Below are 12,032 nucleotides of genomic sequence, written 5' to 3' on the forward strand. Positions count from 1 at the left end.
TGCATATTGATGTCTTAGTTTAGCATTTCCTTTCTTTTACATTTCGAAATTAGTTACTAATTTTTGGGTTTTGACAAGATATGTTTCACATGTTTTGATTCATAAAGTTGATTATCTCAAAAGCATTTTGTATCTTACATATCTTGTGCTAACAATTTTTGTTTACACTTCAGGGTTACTGTTAATTTGGGGTAGCATCGGATGTGCTCTAGCCACGAAATTTGGTGGAGGTTGGGACACATGAGATATCCAATACCCAGAAAGGGTTTGGGCAGATTCTAAACAGATCATGAGATATTAAAATAGTTAATATTTTTAATGGAGTCCCTAAGTCTAAACTTAGGGAAAATAAAATATTAATGTGTATTAATATGAATCTGTGTTAGAGTGGTCCAAAAGACATGGATGAAGCCAGATCTAATCTTAACCATTGATTAGGGACTTAATCTCAGCCGTTGAGATGTCAACAAAAAAAGTATAAGAGGAGGCTTGAGGGTCACTTGGAGAGTACACCAGATGATCATTCATTCTATTATCTAGAGCGGGGTTTGCTAAGAGAGATAGAATCAGTGATCGGGAGAGCAGTTGAGGGGCATTGAGTACAGTGAAATAGAGAAGGCAGAGATTGTGTCGGGAGAGCAGCGAATCAGCCAATGAGGGTGACGCAGAGCTAGCAATGGCTCATGCAGAGGCAGCCAAGTGCTGCACAAAGCACCAGAGGGGCCAGCACAGCTGACGCAGAGGCTCCCAGAGCTAACGCCGAGCCTCCTGGGGCTAACGCAGGCCAAGAAAGATTGACGCAGGGCCAGCGTGGGACAGAGAGGAGCTGACGCATTCCAGATTGGGCAGACGCTGGGGTTGTAGGAGCAATTTTGTGCTGAGGAATTGTCGGAAGGATTTTTCGGGGTTTCGGCCAGGAGATTTTTCTCAAACTGTGAGGTATAGCTGCTAAGGAAATTTTCTGTTGGGTAGGCCAGTTTCGGCACCCAAATTGTACTTTGATATTGCTTAATAAGAAAAGCCTTAGATCGCTACATCGGTTTTCCCGCATTGGGTTTTTCCTGAGACATTGGTCCAAAAATAATGGTGTCATGTGGTGTGTTTGTTCTTGTTTCTTTTAGTTGCTGATCTGTAATATGTTTAGCATGCACTAGTGTTTATTTTCAGTATTTACTTTGTAAATAAATTGTTAAAGGAAAAATAACAAGTAGGTAGAAATAAATCAGAAAAAGTGCATGAAGGGTTTCTAAACTAAGTAAACTTAAAAACTTCAAAGTTACTTTGTTTTCTCTTTTGAGAGCATTACATTTTACTTTGAGCAAATATATCTTTTGAGCAAATTCCTTACAAGGCACTAGTTTTATGTTTTTTCTCATGTTAATAATTGGCATTGTTATTTCAAGTTGCTCACATCATATTTGCTCATAAATCCTTAAAAGTAATCAATTTTCACTATAACACTCTCCTAGAAACTCACATCTTTTAACTTAACTTTTCATTAGGGACCACCCCCCTTAGCTAACCTAAGAGATAGCTCAAACGGAGAGAGTAGGGATTAGTGTGACAACCCTTTCTCTGAGTTCCCTACCACCAACCACACCTTGTGGGGTTGAAGGCTTTTCTCACTGACTTGTAGGTGGGTGTAGGCGGCAGGGGTCAACAGGTTCTAGAATGCTGACACATGTCCACAATCAAGGTGCACCCCACCTTGATCAACACATAGGATAGGACCATGAAAAATCACATGTTGGAACTAGGTAGAGCAGATACCTCAATTGTTAGAGTAGGCTGCATCACAAAAAATCAAAGTACTCAAAATCTCCTTAAAAATGAAACCCAGCTTTACTGTTACAAGAGGGACCCAGGATACCTGCTATTTCTAAAAAAGGAATTAAGCATTGAAGCACAACCTCTCTAATTGTCACCAAAATTGGCACCTATGTTGTCCACCATAAAAGGGTATTTAGAAAAGGCGTGAACAATCTGAAAAAATGATAAAAACAACAAAAACAGTAAAGCACATTTCCTTTGATCATCACCAAATGCCCTTTTCAATAAAGGGTATCCAAAAATGTGATCAGTTTCAGAAGAAATAGACTTTATAAAAATAGAAAGTTACACAAAAGCAACTCTAGAAAACTGAAAATACACTTTTGTGGCTCGTCCTCCCATGCATGTATCAAATATTGCACGCTCTGTAATTGCCTTTAGTTGCTGTCAGCACTGTAAAGGAGTTGCTTTGCACTCCCAAATTTTATTTGCATTGAATGTACACTTTAGTCCCACTGGCCTACTTTTGTGATTATTTGTTGTAAATTACTAAAATTATCATGTCTTATTATGTCACATTCAGGCACAGGCAACCTGCTAGACTCAATCAAATTGTCGATGCAATTTGAGCACATTCTATATTACAACATTTTGATCTAACTAAGCTTTGGCTTGCATGCAATAAATCCCATCTGCCGCATGAGCTCATCAATAGGGTTGAACTATACAGAAAGTAATCACTGACAGTTGACTCAAGGATGAATCATGCATAAGGGGTCGGATGTTGTGGGTAGAGATTCCATAGGTCCTAGCTTGAACCACTCTATCAATGCTGATATCAGCTGCAAGATCCACACAAACATCTGATTTATAGTTGTTTGAGAGTTACTACATTCAATTAGGACCATGACTACTTCTCTAATTTGTCCAGCATGCAAATCCTGCCACATGCTTATCTAGGCATATGTTATGGACAATTGCAATTAAAGGGACACTCTTCTACCGTAACCTGATTGTATAAATTGGGCATGTATCAACCCACATAGGTTTAAAATTTAGATTATCATTGTTTTAAATTATATTTAACTGTAAAAAGATGTAATGTCCATTCTATGGAGAATTCGATGAGAGCCAAGGAGATTACCCTGTAATTCTATTCTTTCACACGAGCTAAGAAAGAAAAGTCTGAAGGGTTGTTGCCCTTGGAAATCCACAGTTTTTCCAGTTTATGGGATTGAGCAATTCAGAATCACCCTGTCTATTCAGTTTTGTCTTGTGCTCTATTTGCTTTAATGTCATTTAACATTCAATCACTTACATAGTTAGCACATTGCATTAACACCAATACTCTCTCAAGATATCACAACCTATCAAAACTATTCACTCTTATTAGGAGAGTTCTAGGTAGGAGTTATTCCAACCTATGAACACAATTTACTCTAATTAGGAGTGTTCGGGCAGTACCTTGAGAGAAATAAAGATTAGCTAGGTTGTAGTGCAAATTTAAGCATTTGCATTGTGATTTTGTTTGTATAATTTGATCAAGTATTTTTTCCCATTATTAAGGCCTGAAAATGGCGTGAAATCAAAGAAGCATGGTTCCATGAAGACTTCAGAATAATATCCAACACAAGTAAACAAACAAAGGCAGAAAAAATTTGAAGTTTGAAAGGACAGGAGATTGGAATTACCGTGTCAAATATAAACGGCATGGTCTCGCCAGTTTTCCAAGAAGAAACAAGAGCCTGCAGCCAGAAAATGACAGTCAGTCCAACAAAACGTAACAACATATGTCATTTATAATTTCCGACAAATAACCATATAGCAAGTCCTAATAAAAGTAAATAATGCACAAACTCATTCGTTACATCTCTATATGCAGTTTTATATGTTGCCCGTTCACCATGATAACGAGAATCCACTGCAACTGCAATGTATCCCCTTGAAGCATAGGCCTGCAGAAAAGATTGCAAATTTCTGATAACAGTTCTGGCAATCATAAATGTTTTTTCCAACTATACAAAGCCACCTTCTACCTCAATTTAAAGAATTCTCGCCAAACTAAGTTGCTATGGAAACAGAGGAAATGTTATCTACCTCCAACAATGGCCGCAACCACTCCTTGCATTTGTACGAACTGTGCAAACACACCACAGCAGGTCTTTGTTTTACCTTACTGTCTTTTAGTTTCAAAATAAGTACTGGAAGACGACCTTGCTCACCTGCCTGAGAGTCAACAGATTTAAATTTAGGCAATCAAAGCAATTTGAATAATTCTACTGATAGATCAACTAAAAGTGCAACAGCTGGTCAATTAATTTGTTGCGATTTTGTATTGAACTATTCAAGTGTATGTTCAATTGACTAGAATTTACTAAGGCAAGGTACTTCAAGTTATCCATAATCAAATATGTCAAATTAATTTGGTAAAAAATACCCTTTTCTGATTCAGGGCTGCTTCAGATAACAAAATTTAGAACCTTAAATCCATGTCGATTCTGCTATCCATTGGAAGGAAAAGATGAATACCAATAATATCTGGACCAGTGTACACACTCTACATAGTGAAAAAGGACGACTGACAAACCCTAACACACCATGGGAAGCGCGAGTACGTGAAGTCTACAATTAACTCATAGTTAAAGATGAAGAATAGACATTATTCAAGTGCCAAGCTTATAAAATAAAATGAAAGAACTACAGATTCACTGTATGCAATACAGCTCCAAACTGATGATCAATGATCATGTTGGTTGATGTAGCTCGGACAACTGTGCTGGCCTCAGGTGGTGTCAATGAGGCTAAGAACACAACAGCAGAAAATATCTCCAAGCCTAAATTATTTTTTTGAATGGAAATGTCTTAATTAAATTAATTAATCAGTTTTAATTATTTTCTTAAAGTTTTAACTTAGGGAAATAGATTAATTAATTAGTAATAATTGAGACATGGTCGATTTTCCTTTCAAGATTTCTAGAAAAGTTTCTAAGTGATCTTAACCATTGATTAGATCATTTCAGATCTGGATCTTGGCCGTTGATTTCTCAATGCAAGATTACAAAGGAAATCGATGGGAAGCTTTGAAGATCATAATGATCATTGTGTGAGGATTGACATCAGTGAGGGTTTCAGTAGCAATTAATGCAGTAAATATTTTTGGGGTTTTATTTCATCAAAATTCTTCTAGTTTCCGAGATCCAGAAGAGGAATTCTCCCAGTGGTTTTCTGCAGCCAGGGAGGCCAAGTTATTGAGGTTGTGAGGATTCCAGGAGAGACCGAGTTTTCTCTGAAAGAGGTTGAGAATGCCAATAGGAGGGCCATATTGTTAGTTTTTGTAGCATCGGATGTGTTCTAGTCACAAAACTTTGCGGGGAGGTTAGAATACATGAGATCTCCAAAACCCAAAAATCATTTATGGAAATTCCACCTAGATATAACTTAATTAGATTACTAACCTATTTTTTAATGTTTCCTAAGTCTAAACTTAAGAAAATTGGTTAATTAATCAGAACTAATTAACTCTAAGTGAGAATTCTCTAGAAACTCACACCGATCGACTCCGAGTTGATCCTAGCCCTTGATTAAGTTTTAATCTTGGTCGTTGGTGCTCCAACAAAGAATTAGAAGAAGAAGTCGATGGGCACTTGGAGAATACACCAAAGACACTTGGAGAATTTGATTTTCCAGACTAGCAGCAGTCAGTTGCCAGAGAGTTCAAGCTTTAGTGAAGAAGCAGAGTCAGTGAGGGGCAGGGACAGTGAGGCTGGAGGAAGATTTCCAGATCTAGATAGTACTTTACAGAGAGGCAAAGATAGCCACAGTGAGGCTGACGCAAGGGTTGCGCAGAAGCCTCTATTAGGCAGTTCGATTTGCAGATTCGGGAAGTCATTTAAGAGTTCCGGTGGCAGAAGAATTTCGTAGAGATCAAGAGAATCGTTTCCAGAGTTAGTGGCAAGAAGAAGAGGCAGCTCAGTGTGAGATCCAGGCCATATGGAATAGTGCATGCACAGAGCCCATGCAGAGGGCAATGCAGGGAAATTCGTAGAGGGGTTTCAGAGGCCAGTCTTCAGTGCCAGATTCCCTATGGGGTGAGGAAAATTCCTCACTAGATTTTTGCCAATATTTTTCTCTGTAGGATTGTCATATTTGGCATCCAGGTTTTTGTACTTAGATTTTCTCACTACTGCATAATAATAAAACACTCATCTGCTGCAACGGTTTTCCCAAGATGGGTTTTTCCGGAGACATTTGTCCAAAAATAACGGTGTCATCTTTATGTGTGTGTATGTGTGTGTGTGTGTGTGTGTTAGTATGTTCTCAGTTTCTAGTGCCATTTTCTTCTGCAGTTTATTTGTAAAAATCACAGTGTGAATTATTTGATATTTGTTGTAGCAAATTGCAAATAAATTGTTAAATAAATTAACTAGGAGAATAATTTTCAGTTGTTGTGATAGATGAAATTTTCACATGGTATTAGAGCCAAGTTATCAGCCAGGAAGCTCAAAAGCGGAGTAGAGGGTTTCGTTGTTCAGAGGGAGCAGCAAGCCGAAATTCTCAGAGACTGCGCAGTACCCAGACAGGCAGGCCGAATTACTGGGGCAAGAGTTTTATTTTCAGTTGCAGGTTGGTAGAAAAGTCGAGTTGCCGGGATAGTTACAGCTATCAGAGGGAGCAGCAACAGCTCAGATTTTTTGCTGAGCAGATTTCTGGTTGACACAGAGTGTTTTGTAGCAGCAAAATCAGCATCGAGTGGAAGAGAAATTGCACACACAGAGGGAGATTTCCCTCAGAGGGTTTCTAGCCAAGAAATCCAATTTTCTCAGTTGCAGTAGTAGCTAGCAGATCTACGCATTCCAGGAGGGAGTGCGAGTAGCAGAGCAGCACCAAGCAGAGGAAAGAGTGAGTCTCTAGACCACATCAAAGATGGCCACAATAGAGGTCAGTGACCAAGACAGATTGGATGGTGCCTCCAACTATGTCATCTGGAAGGCAAGGATGTTATTCCTTCTAGATGAATATGGTTTGAAGACCTATGCGGAGAGTGTGGTAGCACTACCCAGGATGTCGATTAGTAGAAGGAGTACAAGATGGAAATGGCGAAGGCCAAGAGGTTGATTTTGGATGGAGTCCGAGATCATCTCGTCTCACATGTGGCAGAGAAGGGAACGACCAAGGAGATGTGGGATGCCTTGTCTGAGCTGTTTCAAAGTTCTTTTGAGCAACGAAAGATGTACCTCCAGGAGAAGTTGAGGAACACCAAGATGTAGAAGGGCGAGAGCATAGATGCCTTTCTCACTCGGATTCAGGAAGTCCGAGATCAGTTGTCAGTTGTTGGGTCAACACCTCAACCCACAGAGCTTGTACAATTGGCACTAAATAATGTCTCAAAGGATTGGCAAGTATTTTTCCAAAGTATCTTGGGCAGAGATACCTTGCCAAGGTGGGACAGGATGTGGTCCGATCTACAGCAGAAAGAGTTGAGGCAGGCTCTGTTGAAGAGCACCATCAGTGGCAGCAGCAGTAAGGGCGTGAAGAGTGAGGAGGAGAATGTGGCCCTTGCATCTAAGGGTCCTAGTCAGGCACAGGGGGAGCAAAAGAAGAAGAAGAAGGACCTATCAAAGGTCAAGTGCTTCAGATGTAGTGAGTTCGGTCACTACAGCACGCAATGTCCTCTCAGGAAGAAGGACAAGTAGGAGAAGCAAGACCAGGCAGCAGTGTCCACGGAGATTGACAAGATGCCCTCCAAGTTGGAGGAAGATTTTGCTACGTTCGCAGATATACCTCCAGGAGTGAGGTGGGGTGATTTGGTGTTATAACCCCAGAGAGCTACAGAGATGAGCAAGATCCATCGAGGAGTCCACCTCATAGGATCATTAGCTAGCTACGGGGGCCCACAATATTCAGTAGCAAGATGGACCAGTGTTAGAGGTGCAGTCAAAATTCCAGAGTGACAGTTGCAAACTAGCAATAGTTAGATGCTGAAGAGAGCAATGCAGAGTTGGCAACAGTGCAAAGTGGCATAGTGCAGAGTCAGCAGCAGCGCAGATTCTTCAGTGACAGTGCAATGGCTAGTATCAGTTAGGACTCAGGAGACAGATGCATCATACTGAACACAATTGATTCAGCATTTCGGATGCTTCCCAGTTGCAGTTGCAACAACAACAGATGAGGGAGTTATAGTGCAGATGCAGGGTTGGCAACAACATAGCAGTGTCAACAGCAGCACAGATGCAACACTAGAGTTGCGCAGTGGTTGGTGGGAAGTATGGCCAAACATCAGCAGCGTGACAGGAGATGATACAAAGACAATGTTGTAGCAGGGTATGGAGCACTAGAACATAGTCCTTGCTAAGAGAGAGTGTTAGTTTTTGTAGCATCAGATGTGTTCTAGTCCAAAACTTGGTGGAGATGCTAAAATACATGAGATCTCCAAAACCCATAAATTGTTTCTGGAAATTTCACCTAGAGATGACTGAATTAGATTATTAACCTATTTTTTAATGTTTCCTAAGTCGAAACTAGGAAAATTGGTTAATTAATCAAAATTAATTAAGTTTATGTGAGAATTCTCTAGAAACTCACACGGATCGACTCTGAGATGATCCTAACCCCTTGATTAAGTTTTAATCTTGGTCGTTGGTGCTCAAATAGAGGATTATAAGAAGAAGTCCATGGACACTTGAAGAATACACCAGAGACACTTGGAAAATTTGATTTTCCAGAGTAGCAGTAGTTAATTGTCGAAGAGTTCAAACTTCAATGAGGAAGCAAAGACAGAGACGGGAAGGGACAGTGAGGCTGGAGGAAGATTTCCAGATCCAACGAGTACATTACAAAGAGGAAGAGATAGCCATAGTGAGGTTGACGCAGAGGCTGCGCAGAAGCCTCTAATAGGCAGCTTGACTTGCGAATTCAGGAAGTCATTTCAAAGTTCCGATGGCAGAATAATTTCACAGAGGACAGGAGAATTGTTTCTAGAGTCAGTGGCAAGCAGAAGAGGCAGCGCAGTGTGAGATCCAGGTTGTACAAATTAATGCCTACGCAAAGCCCATGCAAAGGGTGACACAGGGCAATTTATAGAGGGGTTTCAGAGGCCAATCTTCAGTGTTGGATTGCCTATGGGATGAGGAAAATTCCTCACTAAGTTTTTGCCAGTATTTTTCTCTGTAGGATTGCTCGATTAGGCATCTAGATTTTTGTACTCAGATTTTCTCACTGCTGCACAATAATAAAAGTCTCATTTGTTGCATCGGTTTTCCCAGGTTGGGTTTTTATGGGGACGTTTGTCCAAAAATAATGGTGTCATTTTTATGTGTGTGTGTGTGTGCTAGTATTTTCTCAATTTCCAGTGCTATTTTCTTCCACAATTTATTTTTGAAAATCACAGTGTGAATTATTTGATATTTGTCGTAGCAAATTGCGAATAAATTGTTAAATAAATTAACAATTAAGAAAATAATTTCGAGTTGTTGTGATATATGAAACTTTCACACTTACGAGTTACCAGCATAGCCAAGAGGCTAATTCCATCCAAGTCGTGAGCATCAAAGAGATGGAGGAGCCGCACGTGTGAAGTCGTACAAGTCGTATTTGCCAAAAGAGGTTGTGTCAGGTTGCAGAAGGAAGTTGTGAGCCTTCCAATGGTCAGATCGACCAGAGGAGACGAAGAGATATTCTGTCGGAGCTTTGTTGGGGTTTGGCAAGTAGTATTGTAATATTCATCAATTGCAGAATTTGCTGACAATTAATATGTTATATACCTAGGGGGATAATATGGGGTGCAAAGGGAGGTACCCAAGGGAATAATGTAATAATGGGATGGGCTATAGTAATAAATAAGGTGGTTAACCCGTATCATGTAAGGGACCACAAGTAGTTAGTAATAATGTAATGGGCCCATGGTATTAGATAGATGGTATTGAGGGAACCATGGTATTGATCCATGGTATTGTATGTATGAGGCCTATATAGAGGCTAGAGACTCCCCATTGAGGGATGTCAAGGAATATTGTATGAACAAGCATATGGCTTGTGGAGTGTTCTCCTTCCTTAAAAAGTGAATGTATGGTGTTGCCCTACCTTAAGGGGTTTGATCAATAAAAAAGCATTTCTATCTATATTCCGATCTTGTTATACCACTTGTTATAGATCTGATATTTTCAGTGTCTTATATTTTCATATCAGATCTATAACAAGTGGTATAACAAGATCTGAATATAGATAGAAATGCTTCTTTATTGATCAAAACCCTTAAGGTAGGGCAACACCATACATTCACTCCTTAAGGAAGGAGAACACTCCACAAGCCATATGCCTGTTCATACAATATTCCTTGACATCCCTCAATGGGGAGTCTCTAGCCTCTATATAGGTCTCATACATACAATACCATGGGTCAATACCATCTATCTAATACCATGGGCCCATTACATTATTACTAACTACTTGTGGTCCCTTACATGATACGGGTTAACCACCTTATTTATTACTATGGCCCATCCCATTATTACATTATTCCCTTGGGTACCTCCCTTGTACCCCATATTATCCCCCCTAGGTATATAACATAATAAAACTCTCAGATATGAAGAATTGGTTTTCCCTTCCGGGTTTTTCCAGGAATGTTTTGTTATGAAACCAGCTCACAAAAAGATAGAAAAGATAGTTGAACGCCTTAGAATTCAGCCTCTTCGAAGGGGCAACTTCCTTTACATTACACAAATGAACAATTCTTGGATGATTCAAATGACAAAACCTCCTTTCTATATATAGGAGCCTAAGGAGTCATAATATAACCCAGCCGACCTAACAAAAATAATATAAAGCCACAAAAATAACAATAGAGGGATTCTATGGGGCACAGTAATAACAATATGGGGACAATAGGGGCACAACAATATTAATAAGGAATACAACTACAATAGTAATGGGGTAATCACTAGTATTATACGAACCTAACATGCCCCTCTCCTCCAAAAAAAGTGTTGTCCTCAATGCTTGAGTAGTTCTTGATGCTTCTGTATAAAATTCTCATCCTCCCATGTGGAATCTTCAGTGGATAAGTTCTTCCACTTGATGAGATACTCCGAAATTGATCGATTTCGTAGCTGCCGAGTTCTTGTTTATGTGACTGCTTCTGGTTCCAATATAATTTTTCCTTCCTCGTCAAGTTCTAGCAATATTGTTTGAACTGGGAGCTTGTCGCCTATAACATTCTTTAAACATGAAACATGGAAAACTGGGTGCACTCAAGAAGCTACAGGAAGCTCCAATTTATATGCCATCGTACCAATCTTTTGCAACACCTTGTACGGACCATAATACTTTGGTGATAATTTATTATCCTTCTTAGCTTGCTTGAAGGACATTTGTTTATATGGTTGTAGCCGTAGGAATACCCAATCACCTACATCAAAACTTCTTTCGCTGCGATGTTGATCTGCCTGTTGTTTCATTCTATTCTGTGCCAACACGAGGTTATCCTTAAAGAGTTGGAGGACTTGTTGTTGATGTTCAATGTGATGTTCCACTGCTTGAACCTTAGAATTTTCTCTTAAATATGATGTGATGGATGGTGGTTGATATCCATAAAGTGCCATAAATGGGGTCATTTTTGTTGTTGTATGGAAGGAAGTGTTATACCACCATTCAGCCAGAGGCAACCATTTGACCCATTGTGTCTATTTATCAGATACAAAGCAAGGAAGATATCCTTCCAAACATTTGTTTACTATCTCAGTTTGCCCATCAGACTGAGGATGATAAGATGAGCTATGAGCTAACTGAGTACCAAAACAAGAAAATAATTGTATCCAAAAATTTCCAGTGAAAATGGGATCTCTGTCACTTACAATAATCTTTGGATTTCCATGTAGCTTTTGAATTGTTTCCATAAATGCAGTAGAAACGATACTGGCTTTAAATGGATGTGATAATGCACAAAAGTGTGCATACTTGATAAGTCTGTCAACTACCACCATGATGACACTCTTTCCCTCAGACTTGGGTAAACCTATGATAAAATCCATTGAAACCTCCTCCCAACGTTGGCTTGGAATGGATAAAGGTTCTAATAGACCCGGGGTCTTAATTGTTTCAACTTTATTTTGTTGGCAAACCAAACATTCCGCCACAAACTTTTGAATATCCGATTTAAGGCCATCCCAAAAAAATTCTTTCTTAACCCTGTGGTAAGGTTTTACGAATCCTGAGTGCCCTCCTAAGGGAGAAGTGTGCAATTCCATAAGAATCTTTTGTTTGAG

The 12,032-nt window shown here is 39.6% G+C and overlaps 1 protein-coding gene across 1 annotated transcript in view; it reads right to left on the reverse strand.

Annotated features, from left to right (window-relative positions):
- The window catches only part of LOC149257138 (alpha/beta-Hydrolases superfamily protein), a 152,083-nt gene that overhangs the window by 91,450 nt on the left and 48,601 nt on the right, over positions 1-12,032 (reverse strand). Inside the window, exons 4-6 of the mRNA XM_089413647.1 lie at positions 3,868-3,996; positions 3,639-3,725; positions 3,462-3,515 (exon numbers count right to left, since the gene is read on the reverse strand). Of these exons, the coding sequence (XP_089269773.1) occupies positions 3,462-3,515; positions 3,639-3,725; positions 3,868-3,996 (270 nt within the window). The remainder of the gene's footprint in view (positions 1-3,461; positions 3,516-3,638; positions 3,726-3,867; positions 3,997-12,032) is intronic.

Source organism: Pinus tabuliformis, chromosome 6 (genome assembly GCF_031772625.1).
Source record: "Pinus tabuliformis cultivar Carrire ecotype Pingquan chromosome 6, CPIR1, whole genome shotgun sequence".
NCBI lineage: Eukaryota > Viridiplantae > Streptophyta > Pinopsida > Pinales > Pinaceae > Pinus > Pinus tabuliformis.